The 23,149-nt window shown below is 38.4% G+C and overlaps 1 protein-coding gene across 1 annotated transcript in view; it reads right to left on the bottom strand.

The window, feature by feature from the left end:
- Positions 1–7,416: 7,416 nt before the first annotated feature.
- GABRB3 (gamma-aminobutyric acid type A receptor subunit beta3) overlaps positions 7,417–23,149 on the bottom strand; it is a 36,208-nt gene continuing 20,475 nt past the window's right edge. The window contains exons 5-6 of the mRNA XM_053934662.1: positions 22,905–23,149; positions 7,417–11,377 (exon numbers count right to left, since the gene is read on the bottom strand). Coding sequence (XP_053790637.1) covers positions 11,027–11,377; positions 22,905–23,149 — 596 coding nt within the window. The 3' untranslated portion in view covers positions 7,417–11,026. The remainder of the gene's footprint in view (positions 11,378–22,904) is intronic.

The raw sequence follows: 23,149 nt of genomic DNA on the forward strand, positions 1-23,149 counted from the left end.
CTGTGAAATTTTACAGTCATTTGCATTTCAAGTCTGCAATTAGATTTTAAAAAACCCACAACTGCAGCTGTGACAAGTACTCTGTTATGGGAAAAAAAAAAAACCCATGTAAATAAACCTCTTGTCCTTCAGTGACAGCTCTGATGAAATTTTCTGATGAAAATGAATTTTAGCATAGCACTCAACAATTGCCTCTTCAAGGTTGTTTTCATGCTTGATACAGTATGAATGGTAAACCAAAAAGAATTGACATCCAAACAAGATATGTATTTAATTCTACAAATTGCTCTTGGTATTGCACATGACCCTTTACAGAGCATCTTCTCAGGCTTTTTGGATGAGCTGTAGAGCATCCCCAGAGCCACAGAGAAGCTTTTCCTGGCACACAGGGTGTTATGGCATCCCATCAGCTCCATCATTATTCAGAAAAAGGGGAGATGAAGGTTTCTAGGGATGGACATCCATCAGCTCCCCTGGAGCTGGGAGTGCACATCCTCCCAGGAAGTGGAGCACAATACATAGTGGGCAGCCAGGTGTGCAGTGCACTGCTCTGCACTTTGGCTGGTTGTTGCCATTGCCAATGGTTTTCCCTGGTGCTCATTAGGGGTGATATTTGTAAGCATTTTTTATACTTAGCTGAGTTGGCAAAAGGAGGTGCTGAGGTTTGACACAGCCCTGCCCTGAGTATCTGGCTTCAAGTATGGACAATGACTTCAGTTTTAAACCCCCAAATAATCCAGCATTTAAAGTCTCTTCCTGCCAGCATTAATGCTGAAATTGTAACAGAGATGTTAGGTCTGAGCCCCAAGACCTCATGGAGGAAATGTGGCATCTTGGAAAATATCCATTGCCTATATCAGAAAGCAAGTGGACACAGCAGGGAAAAGTGAATTACAGATACAAAAGACAAATAAAAGTAAGTGATGAGCTAAGGACTGGGCAGGGGAAGACACTGATGATAGTTATTGGGAGAGTGTGTTGAAATGACACAAGAAAGGACATGATAAGGAGGAATAAAAACAGTAGGAACAGTATATAATAATTTTGTCATTTATGATCCATAAAGAGGGTTATTATATTTTTTTTTCTACAAGAGGTGAAAGACTAAGATGGTGGTCAGGGTAGAAAAACACACAATGTGACTTAAAATAACCAAACTTGTTTCAGCTTAGCAAAAGGAAGATTGAGAAGGATGTGATTTCTCTCTAGAAATATATCACGAATAAATGCCAGATGGAGAAGGGCTATTTGAGCTAGTGGGCAATTTTGGCAAAAGAGCAAAAGGGGGAAAATCAGCCATAAATACTTTCATCTTGGAGAGCTTTCTACCCATCTGAGCAGCAAGGGTGTGCGCTGTCCTCTCAATTGGTGCCACTGGGGCAACATCTGAGATTTAAACCTAGAGCCTGATCACTGCATGGAAAAGAGTAAGTGACAGGACTGCCTGGCTTTGGCAAGGCAGGATGCTCCTAATGTTCAGGTCTTTGGGAAAAGCCAATGAAAATGGAAATGAATGGAGGATTTGCTACAGCCTTTTTGTTAGCTAGCAGTTATCAATAAGACTGAGTGTACTGAAAATTTCCACAGTTGGCTTCACCCTCACCCAGCCAGTCCCCTGAAGCTCTTACCTTCATGTTTTACAATCACTTTACAATGGAAAAGAATGCGTATCCGTGAAGACAGTGCTTTAGAAGTTACCAAGACATTTTCTTATTACATCTGAAGCTACTAAATATGCTTTTCAAAGTCCTTTGACATGCCAGCCAGTACTGAACTCCAAATAAATGTCACCTAAATAAATATTAGACAGAAATTCTTCCAAAGTTGCTAAATTATTGGCAGCATGAAGGTAGCCCCTCCTTGGAGGTTCTCCTTCATTTTGGTTGTTGTGATTTCTCTGTTCCTTAAACCTCTAGTAACTCACTCTGAGACTGCTGGACTGGTGTCAGTGGGCAGGAAGCAGCACAAGAGCCAGGCAATGTTTTTAGTTTTGTATATAGGAAAGTTTCTGGCCAAAAGGTCTTCACTTCCCAAATTAGAACTGTCCCATAAATTCAACATGGTTCAACACTGTTAGGTCTCGATAAACATTTCCTTTCCAACAAAGCATGTAATATGTCTGATTAAACATCAATAATACATTAAATATTATATCAATATTTTTATTAATGAAGAATAATGAAAATAATTAAAATACCTATCTGTTGCAGTAGGGTGCCAGCCATCTGGAGATGGGGAGAGTTTTCTGACCTGCCAGATGAGGTCTGCTTCAATTTTTTGGTGGCGGTTTGGAAGGTTTTTTCATTTAGTTTAGCATTTTGCTGCTAAGGGGCAAGCCTGGGTTTTGTGGACAACAGTGGACAAACAAAAACTCAGCCTGGTTGTTTTTCACTTCAACATCAACAATGGAGTTGATTAAACTAAAATCACAAAAAATTCTATCCATTGTCTCTATTGCAATTCTTGGTTTCAGTCCACTATTGTATTTTGATCTTTCTTATAGTCATCTTATAGTCTGGAAATTTTTATATCTTATCTTCATATAGTCAATTAAGATGTAAATTTTCCAGCAGTCTGGGTAATATTAATTTCAGGTGGTATGAAAAGCCTGTTGAAACCTCTGAGAGCTTTTCTTTCAACTATAATGGGCTTTGGATCAGAACTCATAATAGCAGTAATTTGCTTGAATCTATTCTAGCTAATGAGTGATTAGCAGATGCTTTTTCCCCTCTTTACCTAACACTTGATAAACCAGAATCCATGAGGAGCTGTGTACTAAATAATGGTGTGATTTTACAACCCTCAAATTGCTTTAGAAAATAGATTTATAAATCATGCACATAAAGGCAGCGGATATTGACAAATTCTCTGTTATTAAAGAGGTGGCTTGCTGTGCTTTATGTGAGCCTCTCAACAATAAAGTGTTACCTGTGATGGGGCACTGGGAAAAACTATCAGGTCTTTACATATATTGGTGTCTCCTTTCTGTTCTCTTTTATTTGAGGTGATTTACATGTTTTTGGTATTTCAGCTCAAATTTCCTATTTTTTTAGGACAAAATCCCTGTTTAAATGCTGTTAAACAGTTGTTGCTTTGTGCAGGAAGAGAGTTATGCAAAGGAATGACTTGCTGTTATTCTCTAAGTCATCTTTCAATCCAAGCAACCTTTCTAAAACTGAAAGATACCGACTATCAGGATTTGTTCTACTCGACCTTTCTTGATATTTAGGCATCTGGCTTTCCAGCTCAGGTAATCAAGATGATAATTAAACCTACATCTTTGTGAATGTCAAAACTGTCATCTGCATTCAGGATGTTACAGGTCTGAAAGAAAACATGATCAAGAGAAATTTAACATCAGTGAGGTCATTAGCAAATTGTTCTAGCATTGGCTTCACCAAAAACTACCTTGTCAAGGCAAATGAGATACATGGAAGCGTGTTATATTAACTTCCCCTATAGAATACCTAATCAGTGTTGTTATAAAATAAGCATATTAGTCAAATAAAACTGTCAGCAGTATTTTAAATAATGCTCAAGCAGTGGTTGCAGGTAACAGGTATCCTTTAGAGTGTTTCACTTCTAATATCTTGCACTATGTGCAGTTGTATATGCATTTATAACACCAATTAATTACTTTCCTGCTGCAAATGGGCATTGTATTTTTAGAGAAACCAACAAAACCCCTCTATGCTTCACATTAAAAAATGGAAAATGAAATAGTAATTCAAAAATTAATTAATGACACAGTAGCCTCCAGCTTAGAATAAGACAGAGTCAGAACTGTTAAATTCATGGGAAAACATGTCTTGAAATTGTTCCCATTTGCAAATGAAGTCATGCCACAGTTTTCCAATCCTCAAACAATCAGAAGTAATTTTCCTATAGCCAGTGTGGTTCTGAGTTTTCAGCCAAAGCTGTAAACCCACACTCAGCTCTCACTGATACCAAAGGGAGGCGACCACTGTTGGTCATGATATGGGATCACTCACATCACAGGATGTCTTCTGTCATCTGCACTGAAACCGTTTCATCCAAAACATTATAAATATAGGCAAGTGTAGCAATTATTTCCATTTCTTTGGCATTATTTCTCTCTCGTGCTCCCTATCACATGCAAAATTCAAGCACAGCAACTCCAGCTGCAGAGCGGCATGCAACAGCACTTCTGTGCTGTTTCCTCTGCTCGGATCTTTCTTTGGCGATGGTTTTACAGCTAGTTGAAGAAATGAAGCTAAAAATGTTGGCTTGGAACTCCAAATGTGTGCTTTAAATAACCAGGATGATAGTATGTATTTTCGTTTGTTAAAAATAGGGTCTACAAAGATGGAAGGACTAACTGGATACCTCAGATGAATGTGCCATGTGAGATGGAGTGAATTCAGTCCATGTGTTCTCCGCTGTGGCAGGAGAATTGTACAGCTCTGCAGGGCAAAGCAACACGTCCAGTGTGCAACTGTCCAGGAGCAGTGGCAAGAAATAGAGAGTGTAGGGAGAATCCATGCCTTGAAGGCACTCATGAGACATGCCTGGCACCCAAAGCCTGCTCATGACAGGAGACTCCCCTCCATCTTAGATGCAGTTAGATGTAGTGCTTTTGTCAGCTCTTCACATGAGAGACAGATGCCTAAAGCACACTTGCAGAAACGGTGCTCTGGGTCATGTTTCAGGATCATTCTCAGCTGAGCTGGAATTTCCATCAAAACTCTCCAGCTGCTCAGCCAAGAAGAAAGACCTTTGAAAGCAAGAGGAGCACACATGCCTGACTCCAGCCTAGCTCTTGACCAGCTTGTGTAGGGAGATTTACTGTCTGCTGGTTCCTACTCCTGCAGTTGTTTGTGCCTTTCACATTAAATATCTCCAATGGAAAAAAAGATGTACAGATTGTTGCTAGAAATATAAAATACTTCAGCATTTACCTACATTACTTGTGTTTTGGACTGCAAACTCTTAAGAGTAGCCCTGGGCAGGAAATTTTGTACCAAATTACTTCTGTCCCTGTAGATTAAATGTATAACTTGAAGCAAAATGTGAGCCTGGGTGAATGGAGAGAGGTTCTTAATTGTCTGACAGCTTGCAAATTCCTCTTTTTCTAGTAATTTTCAAAGGATGGGAAAACGGGGTCCCTAGTGGCAGTGCTGGCATTTTAGGAGAAGGTGTGAAGCAGCAGCTCCTTGTTAGATTAATTATAGCATCTGATCTGTGAGAGGCTTTCTAACAAGCAGAGGATTTAATGGTACAGCTGAGCAAGTCAGCACTTGGCAGCACACGCCTGCAGGTCTGGGCTCTCAGTAGTGGGGGTGGTTAACCTAATGCAGGGACAATGCAAACTCGGATCTGTGATGTGGATGAAGGATGGAGGAAATGCCCAGGAGAGTACTGCTGGGCAGATTTAAAGTGTTTAGGAAAACTCCCCATGCTCTGTCCCAGGTACATTCATATAAAAAGCACCATCATCTGGAGACAAGTGTGCTAACCCTTGAAGGCTAGAACATAACTGAAATATATTTAAATACAATATTAGAATGAATAACCTAAAGATTACAATGATGTATCTTAGCCCTGAGTCCACGTGCTGCTTGCCAGTGTACCCTCTGACAGCTAGGGTAACAGCTACTTTATCTCCAAGATTTTGCAGCAGGAGCAATAACAGCTGAAACAACCCAACTGCTGGTGGTAAGCTGGGGGATAATTCAGAGTTAGCCTAAGGCTCCCTCTGGAGTTAAAGGAATGATCAGTGCCTCCAAGGAGGGATTCAGAGATGGGATCAGAGTCTTTCTGGAGAGCTCAGTGTAGGGAAAACCCAGAGAGGTGCTCTCCCTTTGCCTTGCTGGAGCTATGCCAGTGCAGGGCCACTTTTTGGGTTTTCTCTTGTTAATGGGGAGAAGAAAACTTGCTAACCTCAATTAGGCTGCAATGCTGGGACAAAGACATACCACAGTGAATGCTGCAAAGTTAAGGGACGTTGTCCAAACAAATACTGTGCTTGCTTAAGCATTACCTTAAGTTCAGTTAATTAGTGATTTAAACTTTGGATGATTTTAGGGACAGTTGTTTTTTTATTTTTGTACTATTACATATTCTATCCAGATAGCTTTAGTTTTCAAGTACAAGTGATGCTGTATGATGAGAAAACTGTCAAAAGGCTGATTTTCTGAACGTGCACTTCAGAGTCCACAAGTCAGCTCTCACAAGCTGTAAGGACCACATGAATTAAACACCCATGATCTGAAATAATTTTTGTAAAGCTCTGACCCTGTATTTGGAGGAGTCTGAAGGCACTTAAGAGAGATTTCTTTGTTCAAAACCAATTCAGAGAAGCCTTGAGATTCCCACTGGTTTTAGTTCAGTTTTCAGCTATTGCTGTACCTCTTTTAGCAGGAAGCACTTGCTGTTGTGACAGTTGTGACTATAAAACCAACATCTGTGGAAATAGTCTTGATACTAACAGGATCATAACTATTTGGAGAAAAGAACTCATCATTTTGACTAGAACCTGAACTCCTTTGATAAATGAGTAGTACTTAAGGAATTAAATAGTATTTATCCATACATCATCTCCAAAATACACAAGAAATGCACCTCTTAGCAAATATTCCCCATCACAAAACTGAGCTTACTACAAGGTTAATCTCTCCTACTCTACAATGCAGGCTGGACTAGAAAAAATAAATCATAGATGTTACAACCTGGGAAGCATTGCTAAAAGTGAGCAGAAACATGCTAAAATAGGAGGGAGCCTTTCTGTAGATTTAAAAAGCCGTTACAACTATGATGCTGAATATTTTATCTGCTTTTAAAAATTGTGACATATATCATTAGCTACTATGAGATTTAAGCAAGCATATGACAGCTTGTTCCCGCTTTCCAAATTTTCAAGGTATTTTTTGGTTTTGATAGAAGGGGTTGTATCACTAATAGCAAGGTGTCTTTAAAACCCCCTTCCACAAAATTCTCTGTATCCTCACTCCTCTAAAATAACTTATTTAGCAATAAAAAGTTTAATGAACACAGTACTTACTGAAACACATAAATAAACATTGTCTTGTTTTGATATTAAAAAACTCTTTTGTGTCCTGGGTAGAAGCAGGCTTTTTCATACAAAGAACAGAACAAACTTTTTGCTCTTAACTGGCAATGCCACAGCTTGAAGACAGATTGGTTTGCTATTAAGAATCTTGCTAAGTCAGTGGATGTTGCTTTTTCCTGTTCCTTTATCTACTATATAAAGCACTAGGAAATATAGTTGTTCAGTGCTCCAGAATCTCTTCTATTTGTGTGTTGTTTAGAAAATGCTTCCATATTTGGTGTTTTTCTGTAAAATGTGTAAGACTAATAATTACATGCTACTCAAGATTAAATTTGGCTAAACAGTCATCATGCTCCCACCATTCCCAGAAAAAAAAAAAACCCAAATAATTTTTAAATCCTTTTTAATAAATTAATATTCATTCATCAATATTTTCATAAAGCATCTCTTCATCATTCCATTTTACTATTCTTTTTTTTCACTGCAGAAGAATACCAAAAATACATAGCTGTGCCTTAAGCAAAAAGGATTGGGGTTTTTTTAGTTTATCTTTACAATGGGATGAAATCAACTTGGAGTAAAACCACCATAATAGTTCTAATGTTTACTGAGCCTTTCGGCTATAACAGAAGATAGTTCCTTTTTTCCTTTTTTTTCAATGCCTTTTACAAATAAATTATGTGTAAATGTTATTTATAGTAGTGTTGAGTTACAAAGGAGTTAATTAGCTATGAAATACAATACTCTGGTGTGATTTAATTGAAATTACTGTTTTTAGTCTTAAAGCAATCTATGGTTAAAATAATATACTGCAGCTAGTGCACAGGGTCAAGAGCCAGAAAATGGGAGGTCAAGGCAAACACTGTTCTTAACATGTGGTTGTACGTGTGTGTTTTTGTGTGTAAGAAGTCGTGCTGGGGCTGTAGGAACGGAATTGGCAAAAAAAGGCACAAAAAATGCGTGTGTAAGATGAAGTGCTAACCTTAAGTGAGATTTTCCTGGCTTTTTTCAAGTCAAACCAATACTTGGATCTGTTCAAGGTTAAAGCTGTTTGTGACTAAACCAATGAACGTGAAATCTTTTGAAAAAGCTGAAATGTGCAACTGCCTACTTTTTGCAAGGACAGGCAAGATGAGGAGTACAGTTCCCTGAAGGGGGCTGCAGTAACGTGCTGCCCTCCAGTAGTGCAAAGGGTAAGAGAGGGAGAGAGTTCTCAGAGACTCAGCCCTCTTGCACATGCAGGTCCCTGAAAAATCCACATTGCCTCTTTGCTCTGTGCAGAGAGTAATTTTCTGCCTTCTTGGAAATTCTGGTTGAAGCCACTGAAGAACTGATTTCAGTGGGATTTGGAACATACATTACTATCACAACTAAAAACTCACTTCTTATTGAAGGTTTCTGCCTGGTTATGTGATTTCCAGGAGGTGGGGCTTGAAGAAAAGAGAGTGCTGTGGTTAAATCATGAGGGCAGGACAATTCTCAAATCCGACTTCTTAGGGTAGTTCTTCTAGGGCACTTACCAGAAGACTTGCTTGGAGATTATTTCAGTAGGGAAACTTTTCTAAAGCAAAGCCTAGCATTTATAATTTTTATTAAAATGAGATATTTTGTTTAAACATATTTTGCTATTAAGATAAAAACTTAGGAGAGGTTTTCAACAATTCTATCTAATATGTATTTTGGAAGGGTGTTAATTGTTAGTTACTTTGATTATAAAGGTGACAGTGTGTTCTGTAATCCCTTCACAGTTTGAAGAGATATTAGAGAGCTCGCAATACACTGTGCTTTACCAATGGGACTTAATACTGAGGAGCTTTTAAACACCAAGTTTTTCTGCTCCAGCTCTACGGGTTCCTTTGAGGCTCTTGCTGTGTAGTTGTCTGCAGATATAGTGCTGAAAAACTGCAGCTTCAGCCACTTTGCACCATTGCCAAGGATGCAGCAAGACTGCGGCGCTGATCCTGCCCACGGCAGCAGCCGGGGTTCCGGTGAGCATTCCTGGCTGGGGATTGCGCCGCAGCAGTGCTGCAAGGCAAGTGTGCCCAGCCCATGCATGCTCAAGGAGCAGCCTTGGGGACTGAACTGAAACACCTTTGCAAACCAGGCTGGAATTTCAGTCCAGAGCAAAGTTTCACAGTTCAGCTGCAAATAGGGGTGGGAACAGTAATGGGCTGTAAATGGCAGCAACCCAAGAATCAGTGCTCTACTCAGGTAAATCAAGTCCTAGTGAGAACAGAGGGTGGTCATTACAGAGCCAGGACGGCCTTTTCAGTTTCATATATATTTGGTGGTTTTGCTAGATGCATATTCACACATATTTTTGCCCATAGATGTCTCCAGCTAGCAACCAAAGCTCTCTGTCAAAAAATCCCATTGATGTCCACAGGAATTTCGCATGCAGAGAACTGTCAGGGCTAAGCCTGAATTCTATTTTTTTAGATCTATTTATGCTACTGTATTTGTTGTTATTTGAGAATGTACATGATAGAAACACTGTTTACAAAAAATATATCTTCTTTTCTTTAGAAAGATTTAGTTCTGCTAAATAACAAATTAGGTTTACAGATCTGAAATTGGCATACCTTGATGACTACAATCTACTAAACTGAAAAAAGTTGGAATCCCAGTGAGGGAACAAACTGAGATCAAAACTAAAATAGTCACATTTGCATGAAGGGTATGTTAGAACACAGTTAATGCTGAAACAAAACATACTGTTGTGATCTGTGATGGCAGCACACTACCTTGGTAAGTGTAAGCATATACTTTCAGTATATAAATTAAATATGAAAATGCTCTGTTACTGAATCAAAGAATTGGAAGTGCTCTATTTGCTCAACTCTAGAGAATAAAAAGTTATAACATCACAGAAACAAAAATATGACATAACATGCGGTCACAATAGCAAGCACAGGGAAGAAAATTATTGAGAAAATATACTTATATGCATATTATGCAAATATATTTTACATTAACATACAATGTTATAAGAATGTTAAATAATACGAATGCATGTTTAAAAAAGGCTACAGCTAGGTGATTTCATGTTGAAGTAACAAATAACCTGAGACATCTTCTATGCTTTCACTGGAATAACAATCTTTAAATCTACAGCAGATGTAGAGCACATTGACAGTAGTTGAATTCTCAGCTAAATTATACTAGAAATGTGCTGTTCTTTTTCAAAATGACATAGCAGCTGGAACCAGTCCAAGGGAAGGAAAATGTGCTGTACATTTACAGTACTTACAAAAGATTAATGTCACTGTTGATGGACACTTAGAATGCTTGTTTGAAATATTATAAACCTGTATATGTCTCCAAAGACCTACAACACTCCCATTACCAGCTTGCTTACTGCAGAAGAGAAAGCAAGAGATCATTAAAAACTATGTCCATCCTGGACTGGTAAAATATGTATTATGACATATAGAAACCCAAAAAATTTTAGCAAAGAAAAATAAATTTTGCTTGATGAAATGGTAGTTGATAGATCTGCAATATAAATAACTTATTTTAAACTTACCAGTGTAACTCTACTGCTTTATGATTAGTGTGTATGGCAGCATTTACAAAGGATGTTACTAAATACTGACTTTATACATGATTACAGCTGTTCAAAAATTTCTGACAATCCAAGTTTTGTAGTGATAATATACAACACTTACTTTCTCAAGGCTTGCTTCTTTGATGACACCTGCCTTTCAATTTAAAAAGTTCCTGTGAAGTGCATTCTATGTTAAAGTGTCCATAACCTCAGAATGAATGTGTTCATGTGTGTGTGCATACATATTCTTTTGCTTTGCAGTATGTGCTTTAAAGTACACACAGTTCTTTGCTACATGTATTCACACATACATGAGTATGGTCTACATAGTAAAAGTTCATACATATATTTTTATATATAAATATATATATATAAATATATATATAAACTCTGCAGGCAAGTAGTACTTCACTTGTTATAGTTGAAGTCCTTTAAAAAAACTAAGTCACTCAGTTAACATAGTATAGCCAGTAAATTAAGTTGAAAAGAGAAAATGTGAATGGAAACACCATTCTTGACCATCTGTCAATGGCATTCACATCCGTTAGATCGGGGATTTTTATTTTCAGTTGTGAAGACCTTCTTCGTAAATGGCCCCTCTTGCTATGGGAGCCTGTTCTTTCTGACGAACGCCTTCCAAGGCTTTCACGATGTGAGCTTTGTTTTCTGTACTGGATTCCTGAGTTGTCAAAGGATATAGTTGAATTTCGGGCCTCTGTAACGCTGGTGGTGACCTCGTTGCTTGCCACCTCATTGTGAATTTCAAGCGATGTTAGCAGAATGTTTCCATGTGTATCCACCTGGGGGGGAAAAATAGAAACATAAATTCTTTCAAAAGACTTGACATCGATGAGCAGAATGTGGGTGTATGTAAATCTCCAAACCCATACAGATCTAGAAAAATAATGTAATTATTTTTAAGCATGTGATAATCTTAAAAAAGAAATGGCACTATTCAGCTGCCTAAAATCAGGCAAGTGCTTAAATACTTTTAGAAACAGTGCTATTATCATACTACCAAACATCCAGTACAAAACTGTACTTGGCAAACTCCACCATTTTCTTCTCCCACAGAAGCAGCCACATTTTAAAGGATGGTGCAGTTCAGTGAAACCTCTGCGTTGCTGGCAATGGAGGGAGAGAGTAAGGGATGGATCCTCTCTCTGCTACAGTAGGAAATTAAATTAAACTGGCTAGATTTTTTTTTCCTAACTGTGATCTAAAATAAGATAAAAAAAAGTGCCTGTGAAGTTTGCTAAAATCACAAGAACAGTTCTGATGTGCTGAACTCTGTATTTTATAATCACAGAGTTTATTTACAACTTATCTCCTGAAGTTTTCCTTCCAAAGTAATTTGCAGAGTTTTCCAATCATGACAATTTTTAACTGCAGAGATTTTCTGTCTAAGTGATTGATCTTAAAAACCAATGAACTTAAGGCATAGAAGAAAAGTGGGTGAATTGAGGAAATAGGAGGGACTCTCTCACTGCCCTATTCCAGAGGCAGTAACCAGTGTTTAGCACAAAGTATATTTATTATGCTAACAAAGTCAAAGTCTTGTTGAGAGAAACTTGACAGCAATTTCTATGTAGATATTCTGTTTAGTACTAATAATACTTTGCTTAATTTAATAGCAACAGCAACTACAGAAAGGTCAATGTTTGTGTGAGCAGTAACCCATACCCAGTCAAGGACTAGACATCACCCTGATAGACAAAAAAACAGGACCCTGGTCAGCCATATCCCAGAGACCTCCATACAAAAATCATCAAAACCCCATATAAATTTCCAAGTACAGAACACGCCATTTTCAGTAATAAAGAAAAAGGTCCTGATCATTTAGAGTCTTAAAATCTGAGCCAGACTCTCCAGTCCTCCAGAGTGGCAAAAGAGGAGCAGCACAGAGCTGTGTATGGCTCCTTCACTCCAGAAACCTTAAGAGTTCCCATGAATGGCACTGAGGAGAAATTCTAAGCAATGGTGTCTGAATCAGTATTTGATAGTTTCATTGGTAGGGCAGCACAAACCCCATGCCCAGGCCCAGGCCCTACACACTGAAGTATTTGCAGTCAATACAGGTAATGCAGGGATCAGCTCCAAATTTTCTGCCAGTTTTGGGACAAGAAAAATAATGGCTGAAGGTAAAAAATTTGTCATGTGCTGGGTATTTTCAGACAGGTAACACATGTGTGACTCTGTTCAAGAGAATTTAGTTCTCTGTGTCAGAAATAGATAGTGAATCATGGAATACAGGATAATTTCCAGTTTTACATATGCAATTTATTCATCCATAATTCATTGCACACTTAATACATTTTTCTAGCCTGCCACATTATCTAGCTGTGTTAACTGTGTAGCAGTTGAACATTTCATTCTAGAAGCATCAGTTTAAAAGTGATTGTAAAGACAGACTATTGTCACAGCCTTCTGAAGTTTGCACAGTCATCTGATACCACGTCCTTTGCAAGCTGTGTGATGGATTAAAAGTATGCGCAGCTATGTGTCTGTCCATACACATTTAACTTCTTTCATTCCTACTGAAATTTTGTGAAATGGATATTTCTTTCATCCATTATTGATGCTTCAGCTTATCTCAGGGAAGACAATTATGATAGTATATCAGTAATGCTTTGCCAAGGTGCTTGCAAATGGAAAAAAAAAGAATGTAAAATGCTATGAATGATATACAGGCAAGTAGGAAAAAAATTCTAAGGTATCTAACAAATCCTGCTGCTGTAGGCAATGACACATTATGCTGATGAGTGCCTATAAATAAAAATAAACAATATGAACAAAAATAATGGCATGGAGAAACTTCAGTGGTGATTAAGAAGAATTTATTTTTTCCATTGCAGAAACCCTTTGGGTACAAAAGTAAGATCTCGAGGTTTATAGAAAGGAGTTCATGCTGTTGAGCAGTCTTTGTAACCAGGGAATAAACACAAGTGTAAAATACAGTCATGGATATCATCACTTCTTATGGTGGTCTCTGAAAAAACTGATTCAGTTTCTTCTGTTCTTCTTTTTCCCCACTAAGAGTACAAATTATGATCAGGATATTTTTTGCACATTGCGTAAAATATCTCAACAACCTGTTTTTTCCTTGTGAAGCTTAAAACTAAATCTCTCATCCAGACGGCCATGGCATCAAATGTCATCTTTCCCATTTCCTCCTAGGCTTTGAGAAATATCCTTCAGCTTACTAAAAATGTCATAGCAGAGACCATTTTGGTGGGCTTCACCCCTAGAGCCCTGCCATCTCCTTGCAGGTCTCCTCCTTTTCCTTCCACCACCTCAGATGTCAACTCTTCTTTCCCTCAGGATTTCCTGATCTCTCCTGATTCTGTCTGCCACCTACATATACACAGACATCAGCCCATCCTGGGTGCTTTGTCCTTCTACACTGAACCTCGACTGTTGTGATCTGTCAGTTGAAAGCCTGTATTATGGAGGGTACACCTATGCATTCAGGCTTCTCTTGATAAAGGAATTAATTTTATTCCTGTTATTTCCTTGCATGGCATAGCCTTCTTCACCTTATCTCCAACTTCACATGCCACCTTAACACAGCTACTGCCTTTGATGTGCCAACTTTTCACTGTTTGTCACTGCCTCTAGAAATCAAACCAGAAAGGTGGTCAAGAAAGTTGCAACTTTTGTGTAAATTCTTCTTCTGAAGGTTCCAGTATGTCCTATGAAGCTGCATGACAGTATACATTTTCCTCAAAATGTCAAATGAAACATATTTGGAAACATACTTTAGAAATTCAGCTCTTTTCTAATGGAGCAACAGGCTTGCATGTTAAATATGAGGAAGGAGCAGATGGAGAGAAGGGGTCTGCAGAAGCTAAATCAGCCTCTGATCCACAGATACTCTTGAGATTTATTCTCTCAAATTGATTCCTTCAGAGGTTTTGAATAAACCACTTAAGCTGTTGACAACATTAGAGCACTATATGCTAATACTTTGTGACAATCTTAAGGTGATGTCTTAAAGTATGAATACTTAATGCACGCAGCATGTTAAAAAGTATTTGCACATAAACATGACTTTAGAATCATTTAGGCAATGATTTAAATTACTTTGACAAAGGTACACAAACTCTCTCAATGAATAAAGAAGTAAACAAATAATGACAGGGTAACCTGTGCAAGTCACCTCATGCTTGCCTGAATATACAGGGAAGGCAAAATCCTCCATGAGTGAACACGAGTGTTGCTCAGTGGCTCCAGGGAAAATGTTACCCCAGGTATAGATTAAGAAAAGTAGCTGACTGGATTACAGGCAGTCATGGCTGTGTATGACAAACGAGGCCAATGTCTTTGATAAAATTTAGTTTTACTCTGTATGAGCCTTAGAATACAATTTTATCACCTGGCTCAAAAATGTCACTCTGTGCACTGGAAATTCTCCCCAAAATGCTAACAGCAGTCTTTACTCTCAAATGCTGTTATAAATTAGAGAGGAAACTGTGGATTTGGCCAATTTCCCATCAATTCTTACCATCCTTCTTTAACCAAAGTATTTCCCTTTTTTCACTTCTCTGCCAACCCTGTGCTTCCATTATTTTTACAGCCTTCTTTCTCCCCACTTTGGCTCCACTGAAGCCATTCCTTCCCATTTCTTCACTATGGTCTCCATGTTTGGTTCTCATATCTCCTCCCCAACACAAGCAAGGGTTGGTTGTTTCCTTGGAATGTTTCCCAGTAAATTAATCAAAACAGATGAAAACAGCTGAGTATCAAATCATTAATTAATTCTCTGCTGAATCAGCATGGATACAAATATGCAAAATCAGTGTTCTTATTTCAGAATAAATTTTTATCAAACTCCATCCCTCCCACCTTTGAGTAACTACAGCTTCTGCACCAGGGTGAAGTGATTGAATCTCACATAAGTGCACTTTGAGAAGCAGATTCACTTTTGAAGGTTCACCATTTCTGAACTAGGCATATTACAGGACAAGTGAAAAATTCAAATACCCCAGCAGCCTAATGTCATTACCCAAAAATGACTGTGACGCACCTAACTGAAGCCAGAAGGAGGAGAAATTAAGACAACATTCACAAAGAACCTGCTCCTTGCTCTTGGAGGAACACCACATCACCAGTGGACTCAACTTGGATTATATGTTCCAGGTCCAAAACTTCAGTGCCCTATTATATCTGGGAAGTCCTTAAATCTACTTCTCAATTCTGCCTAGGATCCAGGCTCATTTAGATGTTAGCTATTCTAGTTTAAAAAACAAAGTACAACAGCTGCTATTAAATACCTTTCTCCAATATTTTTTTAAAAACTTCAACTTTAAAGACAGTTTGAAAGCACTTTACTAGGGCCAGAAAACTACCATAAGCCTTGATTTATTATTAGGTAGAGTCTGAATTGTTTCAAGTTCATTTAGTTCTCTGTTTAATATTCCATAAATTTTAAAGAGTATGTTACAATGAAATATCTTTTTCCTCGTAAGTCTTTCAGAGGGAGCATTTTGCTCAAAAATAGGAAGCATTTTATTCAAACCCCATAGGTATGTTTACTTGTACATCTATCCCAAATTTTCAAATACCATGTAAACCCTTCCCATCATGTGAAGCAATATAAATGCAAATAGGGGGTTTAAATAACATAATGAAAAGCTCTGTCGCTGTAGTTAATCTTGCATTATTGTACATCAAAATTAGCATTTAAGTACATACAGAATCACAGAATATTCTGAGTTGGAAGGGACCCAGAACAATCACCTGGTATGACTCCTGACTTTGCACAGCACCATCCCCAAGGGTCACAGCTTGTGCCTAAGAGTGTTGTCCAAACATTCCTTGAACTCTGTCAGGCTTGGTGCTGTGACCATTTCCCTGGGGAGCCTGTTCCAGTGCCCAAATACCCTCTGGGATAAGAACCTTTTTCTGATATCCAACCCAAACCTCCTCTGACACAGCTTCAGGCCATTCCCTTGAGTCCTGTCACTGGTCACCAGAAAGATCAGTGTCTGCCTCTTTCACCTTCTTTACTTATGCAAAAATGGCTTTCCAACATGTAGAAAAATATGCAATCAGGCCTTAAGTTTTATCTGTGCTTAAAGAGAAATACATTGACCACATTATGCCTTGGATATTTAAAAATAATTTGAAACTGCAGGCAAAACAAAAATTATAGTGTTGAGTGTTCTCCCTGAGTCTAAAAGTTGATACTTCTCTCACTGCCATTTAATATGTTTATATTAATTAATAAGTATCAAAAAATAGAAGAGGTAATTATGTTATATCAGCTTAGTAGATGAACCCAGGATAACCAGCAGAACTGGGAAGATGGAAGGACCTTGAAAAACAGGGAAAGCATGAAGAAGCAAACTAATTAGGAACTTCCATATTATTCTCACTGTCTATCAAATAATAATGAAGTTTTACAATTAGCCTTGATGTATTTCAATGGAGGAAGAAAAGGAAACAAATGCATAGTCCTCCTTTGCTCTGTATTCCACATTGTATGGATTATTACAGTCGCTGAGATGTCCTATGAATTGCACATACAATCCTTCTTACTGTCTCAGGATTTGCATGATTCATACTTGTGCAAAGTGGTTGCAAAACAAAACTAGTACATGCATGAGTCTCAGTGCACAGTAAATGTCCTCACCATGAGCTACAGGATGAATGTTCTTCCCACAGAACTGTGCTTATCACCCTTGACAGATATATTTCAAAATTTGGTACCTACTCATCACAGTGGTGATATAAAAATCTCCCACTGTTAAAAAAAGCACTGAAAAAAGTATCCAGGAAAGATGAAGATACATAGGAGAATACTGCCAGTTTTGCTATTCTCGTACTTCCCAATTTAAACTGAGTGATAATTCTTCCACAGAAGTCAAGATATTGATTTTCACAATAAAATCCCACTTATGAGAAGGGTTGCTACAATTAACAAAACTGCTATGTAGATGTAAGTGGCCTGAGCCTCTATTCTCAGCCATGCCTAGTGGGAAGCTGCTGCCTTGGCCAACAGCGGGGGTTGGAGCCAGGAATCTCCAGAGCTAAAAATACATGCAGACACTGCTTGATGAGAAGGGCCTTTTTATAAAGGGTTATTGCATTATTCTTGTCAGAGGAAGCTCTTCCCACATGTCTTCCAACCATCGGGGGTTTGAAGCTTGAATGAGCTTGTGTGATTGTTACCCTCCTGCTTGATACTCTGGGCCTGAACTTTTGGTCCCTCTAAACTGAAAACATAAATAGCCACAGTTTTAACCAAAAAGCAATGTTTTCAGCAGGGGACTTTAGCATATATCACATAAGCCCTGTGGATTGGCCCAGAAGGAGCAATGTCTGAAACACATGCTCACCATCTGATTATACAAGTAGCCTCTACCACAAGAGTGAACAAGTGAGAACAGGATTGCCTTAAAGCTGATTTAGCCATAAATTAGGCTTTATCTGAGCCCTATTTAAAATTAACAAATTGTGTAGCAGAACTGAAAGCTTTGAGAGCTACAAATGAAGCCTCAATCTGCCAACACAAACAGGATAAATGGAATTGATTTGTAACAATGGTGATCAATTTTCAAAGGAAACATTTTTAGAGACCACCTATTCTTTTCTGACAGTTTTTCTACAATCAGAGGGCTTTAATTTAAGCATCAATACCCTGTCAGGAGAAATATTTTATGAAAAATAAAAATTAATTTCTTCCTTGATCCTAGAGCTTGCCCTCACATAGGAAGCAGAGCATCAAGGCTTTCAAAAGAGAGTTTTCAATCCCAAACGAGCATGTGTATGAAAATTGGTTATACACAAAAAAAAAGCAGCATCCTGTGTTTGTCTTAGTAACTATGGTTTACTGCAATAGGCTGGAACAATTCAGTGAGGAATACTGTTTACAGTGCATTATCTGAAATAAAATGTGATGCAAAAGCAGTCAAAAGAAGAGACAGCTAAGTGTGAAATTCCCTCTGTAGTCAGCCGCTGATCCACAGATGAGTCACTTGGAAAGGATCACTCAGGTTTCATCTCATCACCAGCTCTGAATCTTCTGAAACCTTTTGCAGAGATTCAATTTAGTCAGACGTGCTTCAGCCATCATGCCACCTTTAGCAGTGCTGCACAGGAGAATACAGCTCAGAGTTTTTCTCTCCCCACTGCTTTTCTTTGACACCTCTGCAATGTGAGGACACTGGCTGTGCCAATTCCATGTTGCAAGAGCTCTTCTTTTCCTTACACCTGGAGCTATTTGGCTCACTGGTTTCAACATAGACAAGCAGCAGCTGGTGGAGCCCTCCCTCCTCAGCACAGCAAGCCTTAGTGGTAGCATATCAGGAATAACTGAGAGAGAAGTACCTAAAAGCCCGGCACTGGAGAGGCACATCCATAGCAGCAGCACCAAAATGGGGGTGGCCGTGCCAGTTTTGGCTTTTCAAACCCTAACCTCTGACAATGCAAACGCTTTCATTATGAAGACTTACTGAGCGTGAAGTTACTGCTTTGCAAAGCAGTTATCAAATGCAACACAAACATACCCACATCTGTGCATTTTGTAGTCTAGAATATTTTTTCAGTAAAAACCTCCTTTTCTCTACAGTCCAATAAGACTAAGAAAGCAGGAAAAGCCCTTTTGCTACTATTAAGAGGACTGTTTTTAACCAAGCGTGCTAGCTTGCACTCCAGATTTCAGTCCTCTTATGTGTAAAAAATAGACTAAAATAGTAGTATCCACACTGGTTCTATTGGTTTTCATGGGCTAAAACACTTCTGAGTGGAAATAACGTGCCATTTTCCCACTGCCTTTTCTTGTTCCTTTTCCCTGAGAGAAAGGCATTGTCTCAGCAGCACTGCCAGTCTTAGGAACCATAAAAGAAAAGCTTGAACTCAGGGCCTGAGCACTAGGAAATGTGTTAAGCTGCCCCTTCTCTGCTAGTGCTGCTTCCTAACACAAGGGATTTCCACCACACCACCAGCCCCTCCTGACTCTGGCTGGACCTGATACAGCACTAAGTTGTTCTTTCACTACACCCTACCCCCACAAGTTACAGCATCTGATGTGGACAACAAATTGAATGTTTATTTTTTTATTCAGCTAAGTTTGTTTTTTGATTTGTTTTGTTTTGTTTTCCTAGTGCCCTGAGCTAGTATTCTTGATCAGTGGCAGGGAGCTCATGCACATGGTCATAAAAAAGCAAATTCAATTACTAAAACAAAACAGCAACAGAGCAACCCAAAATAGTAGTCAGAAATAAACTAATAATAACACCTTTTGCCAGTTTTATATTTGAACATTTTTCAATCTCCTTTCCAGCACAGCTTACATTTGACAGTTATGAAATAGTGGTGATAAGTGCAATGTGGGCTGCCTGCTTTTGGCATTCTCCCTTTCTTTAAAAATGTTCCTCAGCCCCAAAACACATGAGATTGGAAATATTTTCCAGGATTAGAAATCTTCCCTTTCTGAATGGAATTACACTTCATGGAAGACTGAAGCCTCAGCAAAACTACAAAACCATTAATTTCATTGAACTTGCACAAAGTAGTCTTCATGTGTGTCTCTGAGCCTCCCTTACTGTGCAGTATTGGGGTACACTGCGTGAGCCTGTCCCAGAACATCTAGCACCGGAGTCCCAACTCTAAAGCAAGAAGCAAGCAACTGTTATTTCCACCAGATTCAATTATTTTCAAGAGCCACCAAAGGAGAGATTGGAAGTTAATCACTCTTTACTATCCCTGAAGTGGTCAGAACCAAGGTTGCAGAGCTTTCAGGTACTGTCTTCCATAAAAAGTATGTTAATCCAGCAGGATCCAGTCCTGTTGCATCCATGGATATCTGTATAGCATGGTAAATGGTGGACATGATCCAGAAGACATTTTCCTGTTTCAAGGCTGTGGTATCTCAAAGCTATGAAAAACTTCTCCAAATATATCTGTTAGATATATTTTCCCTGAGATGCGCATCTTGAAATCCATGGGACCTCTTGCCTGTTGTGATCAGTTTCCTATGCTTCACATCTGCCAGTGTTTCTCAAATGAGAAATTTGACATCCTATATCCAATGAATCTTCTATCTATGTTTTGTTTCAAAGGAAGATTTCCGATTAGCTCTACCTAATCTTTCTGTCTGTTTCTGTTGCATGCTGGCACTGCTTCTCTGAAGGCACTGAATCCAGAAACTGGAACAAAGCTCTGCTGAATTCCCCAGCTGAGGCCTGAGGATAAAATGTTTTCTACACGGAAAGGGACCATACCATATTATTTATCCTGTGCTATTTGATCAGCAAATATTCGCTGTAAATATGAGTATATATGATTCTACAATGTATGCAGCGCTCCCTTTCACACCTGGGACTCCAAGGGACAAAGTAACATACTCTCCTTTAAACTCTGGTACACTGAATTTGTATCCTTATTTGACAGAATCATAGAATCTCTTAGGTTAAGAAGTCCCCTGAGGTCACTGAGTTAATCTATTAACCCAGCACCATGTTCACCAATGAAACATGTCCCCACATGCCACATCCACCTGACTTTTGAACTCTTACAGTGATGGTGATTCCAATGCTTGAGTTCCTTTTCTGTGAAAAAAATGTTTCCTAATATAGAATCTAATCCTCCCCTAGTGCAACTTGAGGCCACTTCCTCTCATCCTGTCACTTGCTACGTGGGAGAAGAGACCAACCCCCACCATACTACAACCATGTCTTGAAGTGCTGCATCTGAACATCTTTTAAATATCTCCAGGGATAGTGATTCAACCACTTCCCTGGGCAGCCTGTTCCCATGTTTGACAATGCTTGCTGTGAAGAAATTTTTCATTCATGCATGGTTGATATTAAACCAGCAGAAAAAGCAGAACAGTTCATTATATTTGCTTGGGATGCTTCAGAAAAGAAAAGGCTGTAAGTCAAAAGCCAGGAAAAAAAAATTGCTATATGGTATGAGCAGATCCAGGATATAAAAATGGCATGAACGGGGTGTAAAAATATACATTTTCATTAGTTAAGGTACTTATGAATATTTTGAAAACAGAGATAAATTGATCTCAGGATAGAAGAACTGTCAGGCATGGGGTAGAATTGGACCCATTAACAAGTCTTGTACTGAATTATGTAAATCATTTAAATGGATGAGGTACACCAGATGGTTTCCAGCAGGAGAATTAAACCTTAGTGTGTACATCTGCATTACCTGCTTGCAGTTAAAATCTTCTCCATGGCTTTCAATTTGGATACTCTTTTATTTCTCCATCTGTATTTCTTTTATTATTATGACTATTTATTTTTCCAGTAAAGGGAATTCCTTTGTCCTGATATCTTAGTTCTAAGTAGAGCTGCCAACTGTGATGAGAATCTGGTTTCATAATACAGTGGAAAAAACGTGTTTACTGGTTTAGAATTGTTTCACATATATGAGTGCTGATAATTAGGTAGTTCTGCATTACATTTACTGTAGCAGACAAAATCATTAGGATAAACAAATATAGATTGAAATTAATTTTATGATACTGGTTTTGAAAAACAGGTAGCAGTTTTGTCATTGTGAATTCTTCTGATTTATAGCTGATAGAAAAAAAAACCAGTCTTACTCAACAATGAAATGAAATGAAAAAGCCTCACTGGGAGCATTTTGGTAAAAAAAAAAAAAAGATGTTCTATTCAAACTGATATGGTTTGTTAATGTCAGATACTGCTGAACACCTTGAAATTTTCTTCCAAATATTAAAAAAGGAGGTATTCACTGGATAAAGTAATACTCCAGGCAAGGAAATAGGCGCATAGACCTTGCCAATACCATGCTTCAGAAATCAATCTGAAAGTTTCTCTAGGACTTACACTTTTCTGCTGGTTTTTAACAGCAGCAGATGACAATACCACACACAGCATTGAACTATGCTGCCCAGTTAATTAGCGTGGCAAAACTAATCCTTTATCTGTTCTCTCCCATGGTAAATGCATCTCCTCTAAGTGAAGTGAGGGAAGGTGTGCTCAGATCCTGGATTTGCTTACACAGGAAATGTACATAGGTACTTAAAATCACAGTTAGATTATATTTAATTTAGAAAAATAAACACCTTTGTAGATCTGAGCCTTTATTTTCAAGCTAGCTTCCCTCCCACTGTCTTCTTCTTACACTTACTTGTCATACAGATCATACTCACTTCCACATCTGTATGCCTACATATAGTCTTCTATGTCAGTTTCTGAAAATGAAAATGGCCAAGGTTGTCCACAAAAAGATGTGGTTGGTTGTCACCAGATGGTGATGTTTTTGCACAAGCCTTTTTGGTTTTTTCATACCAATAGTCTTTGTGATGTAAAAACAGAGTATATATAAATTCAAGAAACCTACCCGATTGCCTTCAAACCTTGAGCGATCGTTGTGTGCCTTTGTTGTTTTTTCTGCAAGTTTCTTCTGCCTTTGAGGGCCTTTTCCAAAGAAAATGTAGTTGACAAAGGCGTATTCAAGTAAGGCCAAGAAGACAAACACAAAGCAGCCCATGAGATACATGTCAATGGCTTTAACATATGGAATTTTAGGCAAAGTCTCTCGTAGGTGAGTGTTGATTGTTGTCATAGTCAGCACAGTCGTAATTC

The sequence above is a fragment of the Vidua chalybeata genome, chromosome 2, assembly GCF_026979565.1.
Source record: "Vidua chalybeata isolate OUT-0048 chromosome 2, bVidCha1 merged haplotype, whole genome shotgun sequence".
Lineage (NCBI taxonomy): Eukaryota > Metazoa > Chordata > Aves > Passeriformes > Viduidae > Vidua > Vidua chalybeata.